The 27,849-nt window shown below is 38.9% G+C and overlaps 2 protein-coding genes across 3 annotated transcripts in view; one reads left to right on the forward strand and one right to left on the reverse strand.

The window, feature by feature from the left end:
- Nucleotides 1-205: 205 nt before the first annotated feature.
- ECD (ecdysoneless cell cycle regulator) lies at nt 206-27,430 on the reverse strand. The gene is made up of 14 exons (XM_082634436.1): nt 27,265-27,430; nt 25,827-26,044; nt 22,537-22,654; nt 20,308-20,395; nt 20,016-20,194; nt 18,665-18,857; nt 17,709-17,837; nt 15,108-15,236; nt 13,273-13,358; nt 5,016-5,122; nt 4,702-4,885; nt 3,647-3,714; nt 2,152-2,366; nt 206-486 (listed from the first exon to the last, which is right to left on the reverse strand). Exons 2-14 carry the CDS (start codon nt 26,029-26,031, stop codon nt 256-258), a joined length of 1,932 nt encoding a protein of 643 aa, XP_082490562.1. The 5' UTR covers nt 26,032-26,044; nt 27,265-27,430; the 3' UTR covers nt 206-255.
- A 155-nt stretch (nt 27,431-27,585) lies between these two features.
- FAM149B1 (family with sequence similarity 149 member B1) overlaps nt 27,586-27,849 on the forward strand; it is a 47,029-nt gene continuing 46,765 nt past the window's right edge. For both annotated transcript variants that reach the window (XM_082634457.1, XM_082634458.1), the window contains exon 1: nt 27,586-27,772. In XM_082634457.1, the coding sequence (XP_082490583.1) occupies nt 27,726-27,772 (47 nt within the window). In that variant the 5' untranslated portion in view covers nt 27,586-27,725. The remainder of the gene's footprint in view (nt 27,773-27,849) is intronic.

The raw sequence follows: 27,849 nt of genomic DNA on the forward strand, positions 1-27,849 counted from the left end.
ACATGGAGTGTACATCTTATCTCAAGGACTTGATTCTCTCTCTTCTGCTGATTTCAAAACCTTGTGTGCATCCCAGAGTTGAGATCATAAAGACTTGTGCAGAGAGGGCAACACTTGGGGCTCGAAGAGGAGAAGTTAATCTGTGAATTTAAAATGAAGAAAACATTTTTACTAAATGTGTAATCAAAACTAGAAATGAGCATAGTCAGACTCAGTATTTATTTAAGAAGAAAAAACAGAGGCTAGGTTTGCTGGCTAATCTTTTGTTGGCTTACTTATGGGTCTGTGATCAGCGCTGTCAGGCAGCTGCACACCCATGCTTTGTAAAAGGTTGGAAGCAGGTCCTGCCAGTCCAGCTTGGGAACTATAGGATTCCAGTATGTTTGAAACCAGGTTCAGGTCTATATCCACTGGTGTCATAACAGATCCTCCTGCACCAGAATCTTCCTCCTCTGAATTGTTACTGGCAGTCTGGGATAGAGGCTCCTTGTTCATGGAGGGAAAAGAAAATCATGGTACAATATGCTATTAGGTTGGATGGTAGTTACCTCAAAAAGCTAAATACGCAACAATGTAAAATTGGTTTCCATATTAGAAAGGAAATCCCCTTCTTGATAGAAAATAAAAATGAAGTCTAATAATAAACTATGTAATTTAACACACATATTAAAATTTGGTTCTGAAGATTAAAACACACTTCTCCCTAGGATAAGTTTCTGCAAATTAAATGGATATCTTCCCGATTTTGAAATAGCCCAAGGGAGATAACCAGAGTTAAGGAGGTAACTTTATAGCTTGCCTAAGAGTTTTAAAAGAAAGAAACAGACAAAATGAGCACTAAAAAAAAAAGAATCTAAATTTTCTCTACATGAAAGAAGTGAGATTTCTTCCCTACCCACAACCCCCACCCCAAGGAGAAAACAAAATAAAAACCTGAGGCCTTGTGGGATCCAACCACAGAGACTGTGAATTGGTACTTGAGCCTCTGATTTCATAGGCTGAGGAAAGAATTTGAGAGATTGCAGCTTGATCTATAGATTTTTATATCTTTGCTACCCAAAGTGTGGTCCATGGACCAGCAGCACATCCATCACTTGGGAACTTGTTAGAAATGTAAAATCTCAGGCCCACCCTAGACATACTTAACCAAAATCTATATTTTAACAAGATCTTCAGGCGGTTCATATTCACATTAAAACCTAATGTATGGTTTCTAGTAGGTTTTGGCAATACTAAAAGTGATTAGTTTTAAATGTGGTTAAGATAATCAAAGCAAGGGGAATGACATTAATTCAGGGCTCATTATGGGTTTTACTGTTGTCTCATTTGGCTCTCACGTTCATTCTATGACATGAAGATTATTGGTTAATGGATACATTCACAGTGGAAAGCTGAGCTGGATTTCAAACCCAGCCCGTGAGACTCCAGGGTCCATTCTCTTTCTATCTGTGGTTCGACAGTGCTGGTATAAAAACTAGGATAAAAACATGAGTGGAAGACGAATTCTAAATTTGGCTCTACATAAGGGAAACATATAAAACAAACACTATTAAGACTTGAAAATTACTTGGATATTTAATATCCTTTCTCTCTCTCTTTTTTTTTTTTTTTTTTTTTTTGCGGCACGCGGGACTCTCACTGTTGTGGCCTCTCCCGTTGCGGAGCACAGGCTCCGGACGCCGCAGGCTCAGCGTCCATGGCTCACGGGCCTAGTCACTCCGCGGCATGTGGGATGTGGGATCTTCCCGGACCAGGGCACGACCCGTGTCCCCTGCATCGGCAGGCGGACTCTCAACCACTGTGCCACCAGGGAAGCCCTCCTTTCTCTTTTTTTAAAATCAATTTAAGCTATTCGTAGGAGTATGCAACCACATACTAATTTGAACATATCACATGACTTAAAAAAAAAATCCTGATAGATAACATAGAATAAGTAATATAGTCAAGCTTATGTTTAAGAAAATCAATAATCTGTCATCCTACCAGTGTTAGGAAAAAATTAGCATTCTTATTTATTCAAATTAAAAAATTCATCACAGAAAATTATCATGAATCAAATAGACAAAAAGAAGAGAAAACCTAAGATAAAATATGGTTTTAGCTATCCTTTGTACTAGACTCAAAAGGGAAAGAGGTTAAACACACACATACCATTTGCTTCTGGGTGGTGAAACTTTTGCCAATGCTGGTATGTGCGAGTTCCTGGTCCATCTGGGCCATGTATGACTTGAGATCATCAAGAGTTCCTTTTACAGATGCTTCTTCCCCAGGCTCCTGTGTTTCAAGATCCAAGTCATCATCACTATCTAAACATTCAGAGTCTTCCTCATCCAGATCATCAGAGTCTGAGTAATGGGGCCTTGAACCTACATAGACCCCAACACAGAAAGAGCCACTCATTAAATTTTTTTGGAGTGATTACACATCTCAAAAGAATTAGAATGTTATCTGCAAAAAAGAGCGAATATTAGGCAAACTACTTCAGAAAAATCCCCTCCAGAAAATGGTACTGCTGGCAAACACTTGCAGAAATGTACACAGGCTGAGCTGAAAGATTCAGCTTTTTGTTTTTAATGTGAATTCAATTAATTAAAATTTTTTACTTAAAAAATTTAAAAACTACATAATCCAGGAATACATTTTGATGTAAACATTCAAGTTATACAGAATTGTCTCACATTTCACTCTCTTCCCAGAGTTAAAGATCTTTTCACAGTTCAGTGGGTACCCAGACCTTTTTTTATGCAATTCTGTGTGTGTGTGTATATGTACATATATATAAAACACATTTGTTATATATATACATATTGAACTATGGTTTGCTTTTCTACATTTTTTTTTTGTAAAACTGAACTATAATCCAATTTTTGCTACGATAATGTTGCAATCACCATCTTAGCATATATAACTTTTTCATAAATTAAATTCCTGGAAGTGAAATAGCTAAGTCAAAGTTTCTGAACATTCTGGAGTACCAAACTGCCTTGAGAAAAGACAACTTACACTTCTACTCCCACAGTTTGACAGTGCTCATTTCTCCAACTCTTGAGAAAACTGGTTATTATCAATCTTTTAAATTTTTGCCAATATCATGGGCAAAAAAAAAGTTCTTATTTTTATTGTGTATTTACTTGCTTACTAGAAACAGTTAAGTATTTTCAAATATTTATTGATTATATTTATTCTTCAAGGCCTGTTTATATTTATTGATTATATTTATTCTTCAAGGCCTATTTATATTTATTGATTATATTTATTCTTCAAGGCCTGTTTATATTTATTGATTATATTTATTCTTCAAAGCCTGTTTATATCCTTTGCTGATTTTTTTAAAATTGGGCTATTAGTGTTTACGTGCAGTATGTCTAAAAGAGAAAAAAAACTGTAATACAGGAGCCCATGTAAAACCCTATCTAAACACACAGCATTCATTCATTCAACAAAGATTTAATGAACAGCTACTATGTCAGACACTAAGCAAGGCATCCTCTGCAAAATCATTCAATAGGGCAATAATTAATGGTTGAAAGCAACTCAAAATCATTAAAAAAAAAAAAAGCAAATGAGATCCAATGCTCCAATGTTCTAGCAATTGCTATACTACTTACACTTGCAAAATGAAAATAAACATCACACTGTAACTCACCTAAGATCTTATCAAAATAATTAAGAAAAGTATCTGCATCAAAAGTGACTGGAGTCTCAGAATGTTCTCTGTAAGATTAAAGGAAAAAGACAATTTACACCAAACAAAACTCTTCGAAACTTTTTGTAAACTGGTGCCATTCTTAGGAACACTCCAGAGATATACTCTCAAAAGAGGCACAGCAAGGAAAATTGTAGTTTAAATTTTAAAAATCATTATGCTTACTGATAGGGCAACAGAAATGGGAAAGATTGATGAAATAAAGGTAAAAACTGCACTTTGATTATGCACATTTAATTTACGCTGATTTAGGGATCTACCCACCCTCCATCTGCCATAAGATATATCTAACATTAGCAGAAGTTGTTATTTATCCAAGTTCATTTAAATAAAGTTTATCTTTTTAAGAACCAAGTCTTTAAAAATAAGTAAGAACAAACCTTCCCTTATCTCTGCTTTCTTAAAGAGAGAATACTAAACATAAACTTTAATCTTCTCATGAGGCTAACGAGCATCAACCTTAATGAAGATATATTTGCTGTGCAAGTAACAATTCTATCTACCTTTTTTCCCTATTACTTGCCAAATGTAACATCTCATTTCTTCTGTTATTATTTCTTCCTCTGATAAACACTTTTATCCCCCTCTTTTGAGTTTGAAGCTTCCAATCTGCTTGAGGGTGGGAGATCAGAAGTCTGAGCTTGATGAGAACTAGAAGTTAGGAGTCCATAAAATTCTGAGTAAAAGTCTAAAGAATAAAGTACATGGTTGCCCTGCACAGCTCTGGGGTGGTGGCCTTTACATCTGCTGAGTGGTCTCTTTGGCTTACTTCAATGATCATAATGGATCAGGTTACTAGAAATCTGACTCCAGATAAGTAAGTTATTATAGTACTAGGCACCAAAAGATGAAAACAAAGCAGCAGAAATCATTTATTTAAAAAAAAATTTAAACAAAGAAAAAGGAAAAGAAAGAGAGAGAGAACCGGCAATGACTGGATGATGTCAACATATAGGCTCTAACCATTTAGATATTTATACTTTAACACAAATTACCGGGGTAACTCTGCTCCTTTGTGGGTTGAGACTTTGGATATGAAAGCTTTCATGCTCTCCGAGACTTGAGTTAAGTCATAGTTCTCCTCCTGCCCCTTGGAAACGGGCTCTGGTTCTTTTTTACCAGCAGCTTCTTGCAGCAACTGGTCCAGCTGATCTGGTGAGAGATCTAACCACTGGTCATCTGAAAAAGAGGCATGACACTGCCATACTATACTCACATGACAGGTACTCTCAGGAAATGACCCTCTGAGACTTAGTGGAATGTTTCAATTCTTTCTAAGCCCTCTGCTCTATCCTGGTCCATCACTTACCATCTTCTGGGGGAAGATTAGCTTCTTCTTTCTTAAGCTCTTCTATATCAAATGGTATTGTCTGTAATAACGTTAAGATTTCTTCACCTGGGCTCATAGCATGAGAGCTATAAAAAAAATCAAAGACATGGGTATTTAATGAGAGCTTAGAATAATAATCATGAAAACAGAGTATTTTAAAGTTGGAAGGGATTATCTAGTTTAATTTGTTTTTAAACATTTGTTTAGGACACAGAATCCTTTTTCTCAAAATTTCACCAGAATATAAAAGTGCTCAAAGAAAAACTGCTCTGGGGAGTTCCCTGGTGGTCCAGTGGTTGGACTTGGCACTTTCGCTGCCGCGGGTTCAATCCCTGATCAGGGAACTAAGATTCCACAAGCTGGGTGATGCAGCCAAAAAAAAAAGAAAAACTGCTTTGTACAGGAAAAGAAATCATCAACAAAATGAAAAGGCAACCTACAGAATGGGAGAAAATATTCGCTAACTGTACATATGATACAGGGTTAATATCCAAAATATATAAAGAACTCATAACAGCAAAACCCCCTCCAAGCAATCTGATTTAAAAATAGGCAGAGGAACTGAATAGACATTTTTCCAAAGAAGACATACAAGACAAGAAAAGGTGCTCAACATCAACTAATCATCAGGGAAATGCAAATAAAAACCACAATGAGATACCACTTCACACCTGTCAGAATGGCTATCATCAAAAAGACAAGAGAGATCATGTGTTGGCAAGAATGTGGAGAAAAGGGGACTCCCTGGTGGTCCAGTGGTTAAGATTCCATGCTCCCAATGCAGGGGGCACAGGTTAGATCCCTGGTCGGGGAAGATCCCACATGCCACGTGGTGTGGCCAAAAACAAGAAAGAATGTGGAGAAAAGGGAACCCTTGTGCACTGTTGGTGGGAATGCAAACTGATACAGCCACTATGGAATACAGTATGGAGGTTCCTCAAAAAATTAAAAATACAGCCACCATATGACCCAGCAATCCCACTTCTGGGTATTTATCCAAAGAAAATGAAAACAGGATCTCAAAGAGATGTCTGCAAACCCGTGTTCCCTGCAGCATTATTCACAATAGCTAAGATTGGAAACAACTTAAATGTCCATCAACAGATAAATGGATAAAGATGTGGAATAAATAGACAGATAGATGGTGATATACATACACACAATGGAATATTATTCAGCCATGAGAAAGAAAGAAATCCTGCCATTTGCAACAACATGGATGTACCCTAAAGGCATTATGCTAAATGCAATAAGCTAGACAGAGAAAGTAAAATACTGCATGGTATCACTTATATGTGGAATCTAAAAAAAAAGTCAAATTCATGGAAACAGAATAAAAAAGTGGTTGTCAGGGACTAGGGGGTGAGGGAAATAAGCAGAGGCTGGTAAAAAGACAAACTTTCAGCTATAAGATAAATACAGTCACAGGATCTAATGTAAAACATGGTTACTAGAGTTGATAACACAGTATTACATAATTGAAATCTGCTAAGAGAGTAAAAATTATTCCCACACACATACACAAGAAATAAATATGTGGGGCTTCCCTGGTGGCGCAGTGGTTAAGAATCCACCTGCCAGCACAGGGGACATGGGTTTGAGCCCTGGTCCGGGGAGATCCCACATGCCATGGAGCAACTAAGCCCATGAGCCACAACTACTGAGCCTGTGCTTTAGAGCCCGCGAGCCACAACCACTGAGCCTGTGAGCCACAACTACTGAAGCCCGTGCACCTAGAGCCCGTGCTCCACAACAAGAGAAACCACTGCAATGAGAAGCCCGCGCACCGCAACAAAGAGTAGCCCCCGCTCGCTGCAACTAGAGAAAGCCCGCGCACAGCAACAAAGACCCAATGCAGCCAAAAAATAATAATAATAAATAAATATGTGAGGTGATGAATCTATTAATTAACTCGGTGGTGGGAATCTTTCCATAATGAATAGGTATATCAAATCACTACGATGACACTTTAAATATCTTATAATTTTGTAATTCTGTCAATTACACCTCAGTAAAGCTAAAAAAAAGACCCTGAAAGACTGCTTTGATTGAAATGGAGGCTGGAGGCTCGGAGACCTGCCCATTCTGCCTTCCGCTTTGGATCTGCAGCAGGCTCCATGGAACACTATCATGAAGCTGTTGATTTAGTATCACTCTTTCGATTTATATATATCACATATACAAGGAAAAGAAAACCTAGAAGAAAATATGAACAAAAATTAATCTAGCATGCATAAAGTATGAACAAAAATTAATCTGTCAGGGCTTCTCTGGTGGCGCAGTGGTTAAGAATCCGCCTGCCAATGCAGGGGACATGGGTTCGATCCCTGGTCCGGGAAGATCCCACATGCCGCGGAGCAACTAAGCCTGTGCACCACAACTACTGAGGCTGCGCTCTAGAGTCCGCAAGCCACAACTACCGAGCCTGCGTGCCATGACTACTGAAGCCCGCGCGCCTAGAACCTGTGCTCCACAACAAGAGAAGCCACCGCAATGAGAAGCCCGCGCACCACAAGGAAGAGTAGCCCCCGCTCGCCACAGCTAGAGAAAGCCCGCGCGCAGCAGCAAAGACCCAATGCAGCCAAAAAATAAACAAAACAAAAATTAATCTATCCTATACTAAATGCTAGGCTAGCACTTCAAATACATTTTCTTTTCTATTATTAGATTGATTGATTGATTGATTGATTGATTGGCTGTGTTGGGTCTTTGCTGCTGCGCGCGGGCTTTCTCTAGTTGTGGCGAGAGGGGGCTATCCTTCATTGTGGTGCGTGGGCTTCTCATTGCAGTGGCTTCCCTTGTTGCGGAGCATGGGCTCTAGATGTGCGGGCTTCAGTAATTGTGGGCTCAGTAGTTGTGGCTCACAGGCTCTAGAGTGCAGGCTCAGTAGTTGTGGCTCATGGGCTTAGTTGCTCCGTGGCATGTGGGATCTTCCCAGACCAGGGCTCGAACCCGCGTCCCCTATATTGGCAGGCGGATTCTTAACCACTGCACCACCAGGGAAGTCCTCAAATACACTTTCACATTTAGCCTTCTACTTACTATTATGAGGAGGTAATAATCCTGTTTTACAAATGATAAAACCAGAGCCCAGTGAATTTCTATAAGTTTTGCAAGGTCATTTAGTTGGACAGAGCAGAGGCTTGAAATCAAGTCTTCTGATACTATTTTGTGCTCCTCCTACTATAAACTGATAATGAAATACACACAGAGATTATTCACATGATGAGTGAGTTATTTTGTGATGGTGATGTGATTTGTTATATAAGTTCATAGAACCCGTTCATGGAACCCTGTCTGAACTATTTATAATGGAGCAAATCAAGTTATATAATGGACTTGCATTCATTTAATAAACATTTGCACACCCTGCTAACTCACGTGGGTAACAGGAAACTATCCCTACTCCATAATATGTAAATATTACTAGGAGAAAGAAAAGAAATATACAAATAATCATAATAAATTACAAACATATAAAGTCATAGAGGAATACCAAATGCTATCAATACAAAGAATCATAGGAGGGCTTCCCTGGTGGCACAGTGGTTAAGAGTCCGCCAGCCAATGAAGGGGACACAGGTTCGATCCCTGGCCCAGGAAGATCCCACATGCTGCGGAGCAACTAAGCCCGTGTGCCACAACTACTGAGCCTGCGCTCTAGAACCCGCAAGCCACAACTACTGAGCCTACGTGCCAATAACTACTCAGTCTGAGTGCTACAACTACTGAAGCCCACGCGCCTAGAGCCTGTGCTCCACAACAAGAGAAGTCACGACAATGAGAAGCCCATGCACCGCAACAAAGAGTAGCCCCCGCTTGCCGCAACTAGAGAAAGCCCGTGCACAGCAACGAAGACCCACCACAGCCAAAAATAAAAACAAATAAAAACAAACAAACAAAAAAGAGTCATAGGAGAAGGTAATTACATTCCCTGGGGTGGAGGCAGAGAAGTTTAAAGAAAAAAGAGAGATAATGGAAGAAGGTGAATTAGGCCTTAAAGAATCAAGAGGATTTTGACAGGTAAGATAGGGTAGAGAAACTACACGAGGGGAAAAATGAGCATTTGTATAGAGGCAGGGAAGTGAGGAACATGTTCAGAGAGCAAATGGGGTTCAGTTTGGCTTAAGGGTGGAATCCGAGGCTGAATAGATGGGCTGGGATGACAGCACAGCAAGCGTGAAATGGCTAAATTTAGACTCAATGAAATAAGGAGCAGGTGATCACTGATAGCTTCTTTGTTATTTTTAATTTTTGTTTTATGAGATTTAAATAATATAGACAAGTTGAAAAGGTAATACAATAAATGCCCATATCTCTACCACCCAGAATTATAATATTGTTATACTTATCTCTAGTCTAATTATATGATTACATTTATACATTTAACATAAAAACCAAACTAGTAATATGTGCGTGTACTTACAAAAAAATATGATAGATAAAGTTAGTTTCCTTTGATGATCAACACTCCCAGTTCCAATCCATTTCTCTGCTACCCAAAGGCGATTGCTCTCACAAGAATCCTCCTGGGCCACTGAGTGTGTGTGTGAGAGAGGGAGACAGAGAGATAGAGATAGAGATAGAGATAGAGATAGAGATAGAGATAGAGACAGAGACAGAGTGTGTGTGTACTATTTGTTGTATTTACTGTTTTGTTCTCTTTACCTGAAATGTTACTCCCTCAAATACCTGTCTGCCTCATTCCCTCACTTCCCTAGATCTCTTCTGAAAGAAAAACTCCTTGGCCAACCTATCTAGAAGAGCAGCCCTTATATCTCTCTCCCCAAACACTACTTTTTCTTCAAAGTACTCATTACCATCTAACATCATATAATGGTTTACCGCCTTTCTCCTACACTAGTATATAAGCTCCATAAGGGCAGGGAGACTTTGGGTTCACTTGCTGCATTCCCAGTGCCTGGAATAGGGCCTGGCACATAGGAGATAATAAATATTTATTGAGTGAATATAGATACATGTATCTATACATAATACATGATATTTTGTGTATTTTTACAATTTATATGCATAGCACCCGTATTTTACAAATTTAAAACTTGCTTTTTTTCCCTCAGCATTATGTTTCTGAAATCTATTCATTTAGACCAGTGGTTCTCAACTGGGGACAATCTGGTAATGTCTGGTGACATTTTTGGTTGTCACAATCGGTGGGGAGAGGGGAGCCAGTCCTACTGGAATTTACTGGGTAGAGGCCAGGAATGTTGCTTCATCTTATACTAATGCACAGGACAGTCCCCCACAGCAAAGAATTATCTGGTCCAAAGTGTCAACAGTGTCAAGGTTGAGAAATCCTGAATTAGATTTATGGATATTTAGCTAATCTCTGGTTAACTAATGGAAGTAGGCCATCAGGTAAATACACTGCAATTCATTTATCTACTATTGATGGACACTTAGATTCTTTGTAATTTTTCACTATTACAATCTCTAATAATTTTTAGGAGAGGGGAGTAACATGATTAAAGACATACTTCAAGCAGATTCTCCTGGCTCTAATGGTTGAATTGGAAGAGAAGAGTCTCTAGAGGTTGAGAAACAAGTTTTGGTATAGCCATAGTTCAAGAATTAAAGTAAGTAGAGTAGCTAGCTGGGCAGTAAGGAAAAAGAATACAAGACACAAGATAATAGTAAACAGGATCTAAGGACTGGATCCAAGGAGAGCCAGGAGGTCTGGGTGATAAGGAGGATGGTGGTACTATTAAAAGACAGTAGGAAACAGTCTATGATATTAATTCAGCTAATAAAAAAGAACATTGGGAAGTAAAGAAGAGGTCTGGAGGGAGATGGGAGTTTGGTTTCAAACTGTTTAGAAGTTACCCTGGTTTGGTGAATGGGAGCCTCTCCTGCAACACTCATTAAAATGTTGGATATTTAAGCTATTTGCAATAAGTAAATTATGGTCCATTTGCTAAAATGCTGTGTGGTTATTTAAAAATATGCTTATCAAAACTTTTTAAGGTCATGGAAAATGAAAGATCGTTAACGAGTAAAAATTATGAACAGGATACAAGATTTCTATATAGTATTAAAAATGTTTAAAAAATCAACTGGTGGGCTTCCCTGGTGGCGCAGTGGTTGAGAGTCCGCCTGCCGATGCAGGGGACGCGGGTTCGTGCCCCAGTCCGGGAAGATCCCACATGCCGTGGAGCAGCTGGGCCCGTGAGCCGTGGCTGCTGAGCCTGCGCGTCCGGAGCCTGTGCTCCGCAACGGGAGAGGCCGCAACGGGAGAGGCCACATCAGTGAGAGGCCCGCGTACCGCAAAAAAAAAAAAAAAAAAAAAAAAAAATCAACTGGTTATGGGGAAAAAAATCCTGGAAGGCAGTAGATTGGAATAGTAATAGTGGTTTACTCATGATATAAATTTTTTCCTTCTTACGTCTTTCTGTATTTGCTGTAATGAATGAATATGTTACTTTTATAACAACAAAAAACTTTATTATATTTAAAAAGAACTACCCAACCATCAATCTATCTTATTTTGTGGGAGAAGCCCTAACTCTCCTATATATGAGTCTCCCTCATTCCTTAACTTCTCTTCAACCTAAGACTATAAGGTAACACTTTTCAACAAGGGGAGTGGTCTCCTAGAGGAGACAGGGATCATCATAGGGGGAGATCCTCCTAACTATGAGGGCCACCTCCTTTACTTTCTTCCCCGTTTTCTTTTTTTTTTTTTTTTTTTTCCGGTACGCGGGCCTCTCACTGTCGTGGCCTCTCCTGTTGCGGAGCACAGGCTCCGGACACGCAGGCTCAGCGGCCATGGCTCACGGGCCCAGCCGCTCCACGGCATGTAGGATCTTCCCGGACTGGGGCATGAACCTGTGTCCCCTGCATCGGCAGGCGGACTCTCAACCACTGCACCATCAGGGAAGCCCTCCCAAGTTTTCTTAAAGGATACCCTAAGAAGGCATCATCTTTTCCAATTACTGACATAAAACTGATGGGAATGGGACAAAGGCACCCCTAGACACTTACAAAAGAGTAAAGACTGCTGTAAAGTCATTACCACCTCACAGACACTGAGGTTAGAGTTCTCTCAGCATCAACTTTGCTTCATGCAGTCTTCAAAGAACATTTTATTACACAAATATGTCATGTTTGAGATGCTGGCAAAAATGACTGGGGTTCAAAACCAGATTGGTTTGAGCAAAAAAAAAAAAAAAAAGCCCAATGACAAAACAAAAAACACACCCACACACAACTCAGGACCTTTTTAACCATAACATATACAAAGTTATTTCTTTCATGTTATTTAATAGCTTTAAGTATCTCAAATTCAATTTTGCAAACACAAACTGAATTTTTTCCAATATTCAAATTCTGACCTTTGATTCCTCAGCCCAATAAGACCTTCTGCAGGAGCTCCAATTTCCTTGAGCCACACTGACTAGAAGTACCCTCAAGGGACAAGTCAGACAAATGTGATTTTCTTCTTTCAATGGTCCTATTCCCTTTGATTTTTGCCTGCTTTTGTTGTTCTCCACTGTCTTCAAATAACTGTTTTTTATATTCTGTCCAGGGTTTATCATTGTAATTAGCACGGGGTTATTCTGATATGTTACTCCACCATTACCAGAACTGAAACTCAATTTTATCAAATTTTAAAGGGGAGCCATTTCCTTCCAACCCTGTGTTCATTTCTTTCTTCCCCCAGAAAATGTATGGCACGTTAGAATGAGATTTGATTTGGAAGGTGAACGCCTGCTTCATCCTGCGTTTCAGATCCACCTAAAAAATCTAAACACAGCCCAGAACTCCCATAGGAATTAAGCACATGGCTCAATACCAGACTGCCTGAGTTTAAATCCTAGGTCTGTCACTTATTAGCTGTGTAACCTTTGGCAAATTATTTAATCTCTCTTGGCCTCGGCTTCTGAGCTGTAAATAGGGAAAATAATAATTGTACCTATTTCACAGGGCTTTAAGGGGGATTAAACAAGTTAGTGGCCTATGCTTTGTAAGTACTCAATAAACGTTAGCCATTATATGATGATGATGATGATGATGGTGGTGGTGATGGTGGTGACGGCTGCCAGTGCCAGCAAACTTCTGTAACAACACTTCCTCTCCCTAACCCCCGCTCCTTCAGTAGTCATGAGCCTGGCCATTAACTTTTAAATATGGAAACTCCAACATCTGCAACTATCTCAAGAGTAAGTAACTCCTTAACTTCTGGCAAGTAATCGATCTGTTCAGGTAGCGATAAACTCACCTTTCTGGCCGGTTTATGGAGAGTTGGAAGTAGTTCTTTGCCATTTCTAGCCTTTCCTGGTACTGAGCAGAACCTTTTATCAGTCCCTAAAAAAATAATAATGCCCATCAGAACATTATATATATGGTATCGTTAAAATAATCTGCTCACCAGCAACTTTCAGGGAGGCAGTGTACGATATAAATATTGTTCAAAAATCATGAGGCCTGAGTCCTAGTCCCTGTTTTGTCACTGATGTACCTGTTTGGGCTCCAGTTTCTTCCAAAAAGGGACTAGGTTAAATGTAGTGGTCCCTCATCCTTTTCACCATTAAGGGCCTCTTTCCAATTTGGAAGGTTTTCTATCATTTTCTATTATTTAACTCATTATTAAGAAATAATTGATTAACTAGTAATTAATTTATAAAGCAAAGTACAAATTGAGCCAAAAAGTAGCATAATCCCACCTTAACTACCATTTCTATCTTTCACATGCATGTTTATGGTGGCATTCATACTTAATATTTTATATTCTTTAAAAAATATACTAGGGCTTCCCTGGTGGCGCAGTGGTTGAGAGTCCGCCTGCCGATGCAGGGGACACAGGTTCATGCCCCGGTCCGGGAAGATCTCACATGCCGGGCCCGTGAGCCACGGCCGCTGAGCCTGCACGTCCGGAGCCTGTGCTCCACAACGGGAGAGGTCACAACAGTGAGAGGCCCGTGTAGTGCAAAGAAAAAAAAAAAACAAAAAAACAAAAAAAAAACCCTATAATATAAGTAGTTTTCCATACCACTACACAGTCTTTAAAATCATCATATTCTTAAGGACTTTTCTACTTCTTGGATGTTTCCTTAAAGTAGATGATTTATTATTTTTTTTTTAATTAATTAATTTATTTATTTTTGGTTGCATTGGGTCTTTGTTGCTGTGCGCGGGCTTCTCATTACGGTGGCTTCTCTTGTGGAGCATGGGCTCTAGGTGCGCGGGCTTGGTAGCTGTGGCTTGTGGGATCTAGAGTGCAGACTCAGTAGTTGTGGCACACCGGCTTAGTTGCTCCACAGCATGTGGGATCCTCCCGGACCAGGACTCAAACCCATGTCCTCTGCATTGGCAGGTGGATTCTGAACCACTGTACCACCAGGGAAGCCCAAAGTAGATGATTTAAATTGAAGGTTCCAAGTTTGAACCTTTCTGTAGTTCTTGGAATACACTATCAAATTACTTCCCAGTTAAGGTTCTATTACGATGTTATCAGCAATGTATAGGTGTATTATTTTCACTATATTCTCAACAGCACTGAATATCATTCATATCCTTTTTACATATGTGAAAAACAGTCTTTATTATTATGTTAATATGGTTATCTTTACTACTTGTGAGAGTGAATATTTTAAGAGAAATTTAGTAGTTGTCTTTTAGCAATTTTTTTTTTTTTGGAGTATAGTTGCTTTACACTGGTGTGTCAGTTTCTGCTGTACAGCAAAGTGAATCAGCCATACGTATACACATATCCCCTCTTTTTTGGATTTCCTTCCCATTTAGGTCAGGTAAATTTTTAATCCATGTCTTTGCTAACTTTTCTATTTGGTGTCTTCATGTTTGCTTTATAGATCTGTGCAAGTTGTTCATCTGATACAAATAATAACTTTTATCACTTTATATAGATGTTATTATTTTTTCTAAAATATTGGTAACAGTTTACAGACACTCCCTCATTACCACCAAGCTAGAATGGTCTCTTTCAACTCTAATTCCTACAATTATGTCACACATTAAATATGGACATAGAACTTTAAATCACTGGCTTGACTTACCCTGGAATGTCCAATTTAAAAAATGCATTGCAAGTCCTACCTTAAAGTAATCATTCTTTTTCAGACTTTCAAGGAAGCCAGCCCAGAGCGGTGAGGTAGTCACAAGAGATTTCTTGGCGTCAGAAAAATGTGGGCTACATTTGGAGCATAAGATCTCAAATCCATGAGCCTAGATGGAAAAGATAGAATTTTTATTATTAGGTTAATTTCTTTCCATTTAACCACACTCAAGAACTAGGTGATGGACACATGGGTATGTGGACATTTATAACACTTTCTGAATTTTAGGAAAAAAAAATCTGACTTTATTTCCAAGTTTCTTAATCTCTACAGATTATTAAAAATTCTAAAGGGGAAGCAAATAATATAAAACAAAGATTCTTATGTTCCTCAAAGAGATTTCTTTTCTCAATAATTAAAAAACTAGAAATTTAAACTTATTTCTTGTTTGCTTAAAAAAGACTTGCAAGGCAGAAATAGAGACACAGATGTAGAGAAGAAACGTATGGACACCAAGGGGGGAAGTGGGGGGCGGGGGGTAAGTGGGGGTGGTGGTGGGATGAATTGGGAGATTGGGATTGACATGTATACACTAATATGTATAAAATAGATAATAAGAACCTGCTGTATAAAAATAAAATAAAATTCACAAAAAAAGAAAAAAAGGCTTGCAAAAGGTTTCTTGTCTAACAGAATTATAAATGAATTAAACATAGTCTCAGGCATAGTAAAGGGAGGGAATCCCTTCATTTTAAGAGTCCTTTGGCTAAAAACTATAGTAAATGCACATGGCAAAATAATTCTAATAGGGGGCTTCCCTGATCACTCTAGAGAAAACTACTGTCGCCAATTCCTTACATATCCTTTCACAAGTAATCTATGCACTCAAGCAGATATGTGTGTGTCTGCATATGTACATCCTCCTACTCCATCCCTTTTATCACTAAATGGCAACATACTAAACCTTGCTCTGAACCTTGCTTTTCACAGTGATATACCTTGGAGATCATTTCATATGAGCAGATATAAATTTATCCATCCCACTTCATGGACAGACCATAATTTATGCAACTACTCCTCTACTAACAGACATTTCGGTAGTTTCCAATCTTCTGCTACTATAAACAGTGCTTTCATGAGTATCTTCGTACGTCTTTGTGCACAAGTAAAATATACAGAGGATAGATTTCTGGAAGTGAAAATGCTGAGCAGAAGGGTTTGTGCATTTTAAATGTTATGGAAAGTGACAAACTGTTCTAAGAGACTGATTCAACTTATATTCCTATCGATAATGTTTGAGGGTACCTCTTTATGTATTTTTACAAACCCAGTATATATTATCAAACTTATGGATACTTGCCAATCAAATGGTGAAAAATACTATTTTGTAGCTTTAAACTGCATTTCTTTTATTATGAGCAAGTGTCAACATTTTTCATAAAAATCATTTGTATTTCCTTTTCTGTGGACTGTTAATGCTTTCTGATCATTTTTTGATTGATTAGTACTATTTTTTTATATTGAATTGTGGGAATGCTATATATTAGATAAATCAACTTTTGTCATTTACTAGTTTTTTTTACTCTTTGTCATTTAAACTGCAAATATAGGGCTTCCCTGGTGGTGCAGTGGTTAAGAATCTGCCTGCCAATGTAGGGGACACGGGTTCGAGCCCTGGTCCGGGAAGATCCCACATGCCACAGAGCAAATAAGCCCGCGAGCCACAACTACTGAAGCCCACACACCACAACTACTGAAGCCCATGTGCCACAACTACTGAAGCCTGCGCACCTAGAGCCCAGGGTCTGCAACGAGAAGCCACCGTGATGAGAAGCCCATACACTGCAACGAACAGTAGTCCCTGCTCGCCACAACTAGAGAAAGCCCATGCGCAGCAACAAAGACCCAATGCAGCCAAAAATAAAATAAATTTAAATAAATAAATAAATAGCAAATATATTTGACACTTTCACTGGGTTTACTGTCTTTTGACTATATTTATGTTTTTTTCATACAGAAGTGCTTAATTTTTTTTTTTTTTTTTTTTTTTTTTTTGCCGTACGTGGGCCTCTCACTGTTGTGGCCTGTCCCATTGCGGAGCACAGGCTCCGGACGTGCAGGCTCAGCGGCCATGGCTCACGGGCCTAGCCGCTCCACGGCATGTGGGATCTTCCCGGACCGGGGCACAGACCCGTGTCCCCTGCATCGGCAGGCGGACTCTCAACCACTGCGCCACCAGGGAAGCCCGCTTAATTTTTATATTATCCAATTTATCAATCTTTTCTTTCACAGCTTCTAGTTTCAAGTCGTGCTTAGAAAGGCCTTTCCTACTCAGATTTTTTAAAGTTTTCCTATGTTTTCTTTCAAATTTTATGGTTTCGGTTTTTTCATTTAAATATTTGGTCCAACTGGAATTTATTTTGGCATAGGTGTGAGGTAATCAAGTTTAATTTTTCAGATGGCTTCACAGTTTTATCATCACTTACTGAATAATCCACTTTTCCTTCTTATTTGAAGTGCCACATTTTACTACATTCTCACATTAATAGGGTATATATCTAGATTTCTAAGCTCTGTCATTATTCTCTTAAGAGCCCTTTGACATAAAGGAAGAAAATAAAATTTTCTGGTTTAACATTACCAACTTCATGCCCAATTCGTGGGCTCGGTATTGGGGATGAGATGGAGGAGGCAGCCTGTATCCACTCCGCAGGTCTGGCAGAAACCTTTGTTGCACCAACTGTGCATACAGACATTTCGTGAAAGTGACCTGGACATTGGGGCACAAAATAGGTGAGTCTTTTCCTGAAATTAAAAATGTGAATATCATTTCATAGTTAATAATAACTTCAGAGTAACTTCATTTATGAGCTTCATATTCATGTAAATGCAAAGAAGATCCAACCTATTTACTGCCTACATTTTTTAGTAACAGCTTTACGGAGATGTAATTCATATACCCATAAAATTTACCTTCATTTGTCTATATTTAGTTATCACTAAGGTAATTCGAATCATTAGTTACATTACACAATTTTGGTGGGTGGATGATATAGAATAATTCTTAATTCTCTGGAAGAAATGAAATGTTTTATTGTTAAGAGGATATAACTGCTCAAATAGGGAAAATATGGTCAAACATAGCTAGGAAACATTGAGATATAAAATAAGGAGTCAAGGGGCCTCCCTGGTGGCGCAGTGGTTGAGAGTCCGCCTGCCGATGCAGGGGATACGGGTTCGTGCCCCGGTCTGGGAGGATCCCATATGCCGCGGAGCGGCTGGGCCCGTGAGCCATGGCCGCTGAGCCTGCGCGTCCGGAGCCTGTGCTCCGCAACGGGAGAGGCCACAACAGTGAGAGGCCCGCGTACCGAAAAAAAAAAAAAAAAAAAATAAATAAATAAATAAATAAAATAAAATAAGGAGTCAGGTCTCTTACAGTCTTCCTCCCCTGGATGGGAGAAAAGAAAAAATTTTTAAATGTATATTAACTTGCTATGAGGAAACAGAATATTTCCAATTTTTTTCTAGTGAACAATTAAATAATGTTCAATTTTATTTCCAGTGAGAGAAACTAAATGACCAAGAGAACTAGCTTACCAAAGTCATTATTCGTGTTTCAGGCAAGAATGTCTTGAATACACGACAGGCTCGCAGGTCAATGGGGTCCCGCAGGTAAAATGCCTGGACTCCTGCAGCCACCAATCTGGGGCGCTGCTTTAGCACTGCTACAATGCCAGCTGGAAGGAAGCAGTGTGCTTGATGAAGGGAGGCTTCAATTTTTTCTGGATATCTGTGACAGATAACATAATTATTTTTATTTTATGATATGTAAACATCTAGGATTCTTATACCATTTACTTCCCCCTTAACATTTTATCTTGTCTTGGTTCATCAAGAGTGAGATGGAAAAAGAGAGGTGAAGATAAAGATACTGTAGGGAATTCCCTGGCAGTCCAGTGGTTAGGATTTGGCACTTTCACTGCCAGCGGTCCCGGATCAATCCCTAGTTGTGGAAATAAGATCCTGCAAGCCGTGCGGCCAAAAAAATTAATTAATTAAAAAAGAAAGATACTGTATATACTAAAGACTACAGGAAGGAAGAGAGACAGAAAAAGTGGGAAGAAATGGAAAATAAAGAAAAGGGATTAAGGTGCTCCAATAAAAAATAAAATCAGAATTTATTCTCCTAAAAAATGGTACAAAGTGTACTGAAGCGAAGCTAAAAGAAATGTTTAATACTGTTAAGACCTGAATGGGGCTTCCCTGGTGGCGCAGTGGTTGAGAGTCCACCTGCCAATGCAGGGGACACGGGTTCGTGCCCCGGTCCGGGAAGGTCCCACGTGCCGTGGAGCAGCTGGGCCCGTGAGCCATGGCCGCTGAGCCTGTGCATCTGGAGCCTGTGCTCCACAACAGGAGAGGCCACAACAGTGAGAGGCCCATGTACCGCAAAAAAAAAAAAAAAAAAGACCTGAATGGTGCCAAACATTTAATAGGTACTCAAATTTGAATGGCTGAATTAGTATGTTATTAGACTAAGGTATTCTCTTCTGAATAGAGCCTAAGGTGCTCCACCTAGGTCAAAGAATCCCATATATACACCCAGAACCACAGAAAAAGCCTGAACACAATTGTGCTTACTTAAGTTTTCATTTCTAAAGGTCTGAAAGTTTCTATCTATGGATCTACATAATACTTAGCCATAATATCTAAGGTAAATAAATGCAAAAATATTGGGCCTATGACACTTTTAAATGGAAATTAAAAGATACATCTGTTTCCTGATTTTAAAACACGTAAGTTTAATTTGTTGGTCAATTTCACGAAGGATGAAGACAGCATGAAAATTAGCATTAATCTAGGCGAAAGAAATTCCAGATTCAACAGAAGACTTGAGCGACATGAAATCAAAAGGCTCCTTGACTAGCAGTGAAAGTGTTATTTTTCTTACCCACTGATGCGTCTATTCACAGCAGCTCGTATAGATTCTGAAGCCAAAATTTTTCCTGGGTGTGTTGAGATTATATTCAGTGCTTGTGAGATTGTTTGGAGTGTGGTGGGTAACCAGGATACTGCTCCAGGTTTCTTTGGTGCAGGAATAATGCACAACTCCCCATGATGGAAAAACACCTGCAAAATGATGTTTTAATTTTCATACCAGGCAGTGACAAACTCTCGGTGCATATGAAAATGTTGCAACATGATTTCACCTCCGTAGATTTTCCAAACTTGGATATACTTACCCTATTGGCACTATTATCAGGATCCAACCATTTAGGGAGAAAGTCAGCAGCTTCTATTAACAAGAATTCACTGTCATTGTCTTCAATCCTAATGCAAAAGAAGTTCTAACTTTATATTCAAAAAAGCACATATTTGCTAATAATCAAACAGATTTGTTCTAATACATTTTCTCCTTCAACTTAGTAAATATATGAGTATATACCATGTGTAGATTTCTATAATTAAGCAAAATGCTTAAGATACCATTAAGCACTGAAGGAGACTCTAAGATTGTAAGGAGGAATGCCTTAGGTGAGGGTGATAAGGAGAGAAAAATAAGTACATAAATAAATAACAATAGAAAAAAATATATAAAGTACTATGGGTTTCAAAAGAAAAAAAAATCACATATAGCGAAGATTAGGAAAACCTTTATGGAGGAGGTATTACTGGACCTTGAAAGATAATTTTGTTTTGCCTCATTTGCATGACTTTTAAAAAATTTAAATTTCTGAATAGGTAATACAGTCACATGGTTAAAACTTTTTAAAAACACATTAAAAAGTTATACAATGAAGAAGTCTCCTTCCTGCTTTTGTATCTATATGCCCAACCCCTCCACCATTGTTATTTCTTGTTTATCCTTCTAGAGTTTCCTTATGTATAATCCAGCCAATAGGAATATAAATTCTTTCTTCTCTTGTTGCAGAAAAGGTAGCATATTATATATACTGTTCTAGACTTTTTTCACTTTTAATGGGTGGAGATAACAATATACGGAGAAAAGGAGAGATGTTCTTGGGAGAGGGAAGAGCATAAGCAAAATCATGGAGGTAGCAAGTTAAGGTAGGTATTTGAAGAATGACAACGAATAAAGAAAAAGACTAGAAAAGCACAGTTATATCATTTTGTGAAGAGCTTTAAATGTTGGCAGAATCAATGAGAATGAGTTTAATTTTATAGACAAAATGAATGAAAGGTTTTAGAGTAGCGTAGTAAAATGGTTCGAGCTCTACTTTAGGAATATTAATCTGGTATAGACATAGAGGAAAAACTTCTTGCTTTTTCTAATTTAAAAAAAAAATCCGACAAGACAGTAGATGCCTATTAAAGAGCTTTAGAGGCCTAGTGTGTAGGTATGAACCATCATTACATGTATAAAAATCAGAATCAGCACATGAAAGGTATTGCCCCCTTCTTATTATCCTAGTAAAGACAGAAACTACTATTTTTGTGTTGTTCATTTAAAATTCTATCATTCATTAAAAAATTATTGCTATGTATTTGTAGGTATGGTAACAGTAGTGTTTGTTATCTCTTAGATTTACATCCTGAAGTATTTAAAAATCAAATGGCATAATACTGGAGATCTGTTTTAAAATAATCTTGCTATGTGATGGGGGAGTGGGGAAGGAAGTAAATGAAATAAGAATCACCAGAAGTTGATAATTACTGAAGCTGGGTGATGGGTACATGAAGGTACCCATCTCTCTACTTTTATGTATGCCTGAAATTTTGATATAATAACAAGTTTCCAAAATTGTTGTTGTTTTTTTCTTCTTGTTCTGCTGGGGAAAAGACTGGGTGGATAGAAGACCAGAATTTGGGGGCTGATGAGGAAAAGTAGGACATATGTTAAGTGTGTGAAGCGCCCTCTGCTGGCAAAACTTGGGAATTACAGAGAATTATCCATTCCTATTTTAAAAACTGAATTAGAATGCACTACCATCTACTTTGCTTCCTGTCCATAAAATTGCACACTGATTCCTCTTTAAATTTCTTCTGTATATGATTTCCCATAAAATATAGCTATAGTCTAATAGAGGAAGACACAGTAAAGAAATCTGTGAAATATGTACATCTGTAGATGAATTTCTTTTTTTAAAGACACAAGAAATTTGATGGTGATTACTTTTGGGAAGTCAGAGCAGTACACCCTTTTGTATTGTTTGAATTTTATTTACCATGTGTATTTGTTCTTTCATAACAATAAAAAGAGAAAATCTAAAATAAGCAGGTTTCGTTTGAAATTTTTTTGAAGTTGAACTCTCAAATGATTCTTTAATTCTTCTTCAAGAAAAGGAAGTCACAAGAGAAAAGGAAGAAAATACAGAAGTCATGTTTAAAATCTACATCCCAAGTTTGTACAGTTTCCACCAGACTACAGAAAAAAATACTACTAAATGGATAAAAATGTAGTCATTTTCAATAATAGAATTCCTTTAGAATTATTAATAAAGCTATAATACCTTGCTACTAACTCTGGAAATTCCTTTGTAATTTGCTTTACTATATAAACAATAAACCATTCATCCTCAATGTTATCTCCAAACTTTGTCATGCCAAATATATGAGCAGGAACACCTCCTAAAAACAAGAGAAAAGCAATCATATAACCAAATAAATATACCAGTGCAAATAAAAGTACAAGTAATCATTCAATTAAACAAACATTTATTGACTGGCTATGCTCCAGGTATTATACTGGGAGCTGGGATTGCAATACTGAACAAGATACAAGAAGCTTATTCTTGAGGAGCTTAGGGTCTAGACAACAGGAGATAGACAACCAAGCATCACAAAACAAGATGATGAACAGAGGTATACACTGAGGGCTATGTGAGCATAAAGTATGTGATATCTGAGCTACACTCATCTGGAGAAATGACCAGAAGTAGGCTTTCCAGAAAGAGAGAACATGTACATGTGCAAAAACACAGAGGCATGACAGACAATAGCGTGTTCTGGGAATATCAGCAGAAATTTTCAAACAAGTGCATTATCCAAAAATACGTAGAACTTAAACAAGACACTCAGACAGCCAATGGGCTAAAGAAGAAATCACAAGGGAAATTAGACAATATCTTGTGACAAATGAAAACAAAAACACAACATGCCACAAAGATGGGATGCAGTGAAAGCAGTGCTATGAGGAAGTTTATAGTTATAAAAGATCTCAAATCAACAACCTAACTTTATACCTTAAGAAACTAGAAAAAGAAGAAAAAACTAACTCAGAGCTAAAGGAAGGAAATAATGAAGATTAGAGCAGAGATAAATGAAATACAGAATAGAAAAACAATATTTAAAAAATCAATTAAACAGAGTTGGTTTGTTTAAAAGATCAAGAAAATTGACAAAACATTAGTTAGATTAACTAAGAAAAAAGAGAAAAGACTCAAATAACTAAAATCAGAAATGAAAGAGGGGATATTACAACCTATGCCACAGAAATAAAGAGGACTGTAAGAGAACACTATGAACAATTGTACATCAGCAAATTGGATAACTTAGAAGAAATGCATAAATTCCTGGAAACATACAAATTATCAAGACTGGATTGTGCAGAAATAGAAAATCTGAACAGATCTATAACTAGTAAGGAAATTGAATTAGTAATCAGAAACTTCTGCACAAAGAAAAGCCCAGGACTAGATGACTTCACTGGAGAATTCTACCAAACATTTAAAGAAGAATTAACATCAATCCTCCTCAAACTCTTACCAAAAAAATGAAGAGGAGGAAACATGCCCAAACTCATTTTATGAGGCCAGCATTACCCTAATACTAAAGTCAGACAAAGACAGTACAAGAAAACTACAGACCAATACCCCTGATGAATAATGATGCAGAAATCCTCAACAAAACACTAGCAAACTAAATTCAACAACACATTAAAAGGATTGTACACCATGACCCAGTGGGATTTATTCCTGGAATGCAAGGATGATCTGACACAAGAAAACCAACCAATGTAATATACCATATTAACAGAATGAAGGTCAAACAAGTGTGCTGAGGAGTGTCTCAAGAGCTACCATGGCAAAAAGAAACCCCAAACAGTTGGGAATAACTACCCAACCAACTCTTCTCCCTACTCCAGATTTCCCAAGTTTCACCAAGTATAGAAGCTCCAGTTAGGGTGTCTATTTTTATTTACCTTACATATTAAACTTCAATTTGAATTTCATCCAGAAGCAATGAGGAACTGCTGAAGGATGTTAGGCAGGAGAGCGACATGATCAAATTTGTGTTTTACAAAGGTAGCTGGCAACAGTGTCAGGAACTGCAGACACTGGAACCAGAGAGGTTAGTTAGATGGCTACTGTAGTCTTCCAGATGAAGAGATTAAGGGGGCCTAGACGGTAGCCAAACAGATGTAGAGAGGGGTCATATTTTAGGAGTAATCACACTAGGATTTAGTGCCTGACTGAACACGGTGAAGTGAGGAGTTGAGGATGATTCTGAACTACTAACAAGCTTGATAACTAGGTGGCTAGCAATCCCATTAAGCAAGACAAGAAAACACTGTGTAAAAATGATTTTCTAGAAAAAAGGTAGGGAATTGGTTTTGGCTGTGCTAATGGGACAGTGTTCTTGCCAATAAATATCACATGTTTCAGTGAATAGGTGTTTAATAAAATTAACGTTTTGCATTTGGCAACTGCTAGCCAAAAGGAAACAGATAAGCACTAAATTGAAAGCCAGAATGATGGTATCACAAGATGCCAGGCTCCTGATCTGAAATAAGACCCCACAGAAGTCACTGCATGAGTAGAGCCTTGGTCACCTATCCATAATTCATTTTAGTAAAGTTATAAGAAATGACAGGACAAAGTACCATATTTGGCCAGAGGTCAGATCTCAAGCACTGACAATACAGGGAAGCAGTGAAGGAACCTCAAAATGCTTCCAAGTGGCAAATAATGGTCATTTAGCTCAATTATTTCTCTTTATAAGCCAAGCAGAGCCACTCTTAGATCCTTACCAAAACAACTATGTGAAAGGCAGCCTAGTAAACATACTATCAAGACTGAGGAATACAGAATAACAGCTAAAAGAACTATGGTTAAGGAAGCCAGATGCCTGAACCTGTTTAGTATAGGTACCTAGATACATTATGGCATAGTAATTAAAGTTCAAAAGAAGAGCCATGTCTTAATAATGTTGAATACATATTCCTAAGATAATGCCTATTAGAAAGCATCCATCAACATGAATTAAAAAAAATTTTTTTTTAAGTTCAAGGGCTTAACTGAATAGAGGCAAACACCATAAAAAGTTCAGGATATAAATCTCCTGACAGGGTTTCCCTGGTGGCGCAGTGGTTAAGAATCCGCCTGCCAATGCAGGGGACACGGGTTCAATTCCTGGTCTGGGAAGATCCCACATGCCGTGGAGCAACTAAGCCCGTGGGCCACAACTACTGAGTTTGCACTCTAGAGCCCACGAGCCACAACTACTGAGCCCGCATGCCACAGCTATCAAAGTCCACGCACCTAGAGCCCGTGCTCTGCAACAAGAGAAGCCACCGCAATGAGAAGCCCGCACACCGCAATGAACGGTAGCCCCCGCTTGCCGCAACTAGAGAAAGCCCGCACGCAGCAACAAAGACCCAACACAGCCAAAAATAAATAAATTAATTAATTAAAAAAAAATCTCCTAACACTGAATGAACTGTGGACTATTACACATCATTGTTGTCAGAATGACATTAAAAGTCACACATATCAAAGCAAAATAAGCAAAAGAGCCTTACCTTTCCCAGGTTTATATTTGAGATTGAAAGGCTGATTCTGCCAGATATAGGGGACCAGCATAGGTGCAAACTGGGTCATTATCTTCTCAATGTACTTTTGAAGAATCTCTCTGTGTTCTTCTGGGTCCCTTGGTTCATCTGGTATCAGGAACAGGTGGTATTCTACAGTGTCTTCCACTGTAGCAAACTTCATATTTTCCTCCATTCTTCTTTGAAAGCTACATTTAAAGTTTCAATAATATAAACCATATAAAATAATGTAGAAGTAATATCCCATTCCCTGAACTATGCTAGGCAATTCCATTAACGTTGTTTCCCAAAATTCAGTTATCCACATACCACCATCATGATTTTTGCCTTGACCACATACCAACTATAATAACATTTATTTAACATTCTTTTAATGACATTGTTATACTTACGATTACATTAAAGGAACTTTTGATATAATACAATAAATGGAAATCCAATATCACATTCCCAAATAAGTATGTAAGAATAAAATAAAAACTGTTTGCCCTTGCACTAGCAGTGGTGTGTACAAGACACTTTTAGAAACACTGAAATAACATCTTTTGAAACACTATCACAAGTCCCAGTTCTGCCAGTAGTCCCAGTTGTGTTATTCTGGGCATTTCACTTTCTTCCTGGGGCTTTCTCCTTAATTGTAGAATGAGACTGTTACTGTATCATCTCTATAATCCGTCCCTCGTTTAAATTTTTATTATTTAAATTTTCTGAAAAGCAATCTCCCTTACTCTGCAGAATTAAATCTCTCCCGTTGTATGGCATAGAGGAATTCAAAACTACAAAACATTCATGCCCTATCATTTCACCCCCAAATAATCTGCCCATGGCTCTTAATCCTACAACTATCTATCCTAAATTTTCCCCCTTCTCAGGTCTCAAAGGGTATAGCTCTGGTATATTAGGAGGTGGTAAATAACTATTTTCTAAGGGTTCCCCTTACAAACAAAAGTACTAGCTCACTATTGCTTCCAGGTGAGGCTTGGTAAAGGAAGACACTGTTTTGGATTATCCACTTTACGGCTGCAATTCGATTTTTAGACTTGTTTTTCTAACGGACTAGTAAAACGAGATCGAGAGGAACTTGCATCTTCTATACAGACACTCATTCGCTACTTTCTGTCCAAATCATCATTTGGCCTTTTAACCCAGGTAGACAGATGCTAACTACCCACCCAAGGACTAGAAGGGGCTTTGAGATCACTCAGGCTAACTCCACACTGTACATATGAGAAAACACTAGAAGGGGCTTTGAGATCTCTCAGGCTAATTCCACACTGTACATATGAGAAAACCGGGAGCACAGCAAGAGAAGCAACCAAGCAGCAGAGGCCTGACTTGGGAGTCTAGAGCTTTTTACTCAGACTAGGCGCTCTCCTTCATCCAACAAAATAAAGCCAATTCCGCTTACGGTTCTAGGGCCTGGGCCTCTCCGGCAAGTCTCTGCTGTGGCACCTTTCCTCAGCCGCCTCTCCTACCACGTGAGCTGGTCGGGAGCTTCCAGTAGCAGCCAAAGCCTGGCTCAGACTGGGTCCACACGCTCGTCTGGGACCAGAAGCCAGCAGAAACTCTGAAAGTCAGAAACCGACTCAGCCTCGGAACCCCAGGCGTCGTCCCTGTTGCGCGTCGGCGGGAGCATTAGGTGGGCGCCCGTGTGCCTTCGTCACTTCCGGTTCCACGAGGAAGCAAGGAGGGCGGAAGACTAGGGAGGTGGGGATCCTTGGGGAGTGACGGCCCCGGAGTCTAAAAGACGGGGCGTGACGGGGCCGGAAGGTGGCGGGAGGGAGCCGAACCGGAGCCGGCGGGAGGGCCAGGCCAGAGGCCCCCAACCTGGCTTGCCCGCCCCGGCCGCGGCTGAGGAGGAAGAGGAGGATGATCTCCAGATACACTCGGAAGGCGGTGCCACAGAACTTGGAGCTGTGAGTGGACTGCTCAGCCACCCCAGCCCGGCCCAGGCCGAGGCGGGCCGCAGGCGCTCTGCGGACCCTCCCTGACC

This window comes from Mesoplodon mirus, assembly GCF_964341445.2.
Source record: "Mesoplodon mirus genome assembly, chromosome: 2".
Lineage (NCBI taxonomy): Eukaryota > Metazoa > Chordata > Mammalia > Artiodactyla > Ziphiidae > Mesoplodon > Mesoplodon mirus.

Bases quoted from the DNA above. Each gene is read 5' to 3' on its own strand.
- ECD (XM_082634436.1), bottom strand. From the start codon at position 26,031: ATGGAGGAAAATATGAAGTTTGCTACAGTGGAAGACACTGTAGAATAC. The intron at 15,237-17,708 runs GTAATGTTAAAC...TTTTCCATCTAG, and splicing joins ACGAATTGGGCATGAAGTTG to GCTCATGGATTTGAGATCTT. The intron at 3,715-4,701 runs GTAATTTGTGTT...TTAATCTTACAG, and splicing joins AAAGGAGCAGAGTTACCCCG to AGAACATTCTGAGACTCCAG.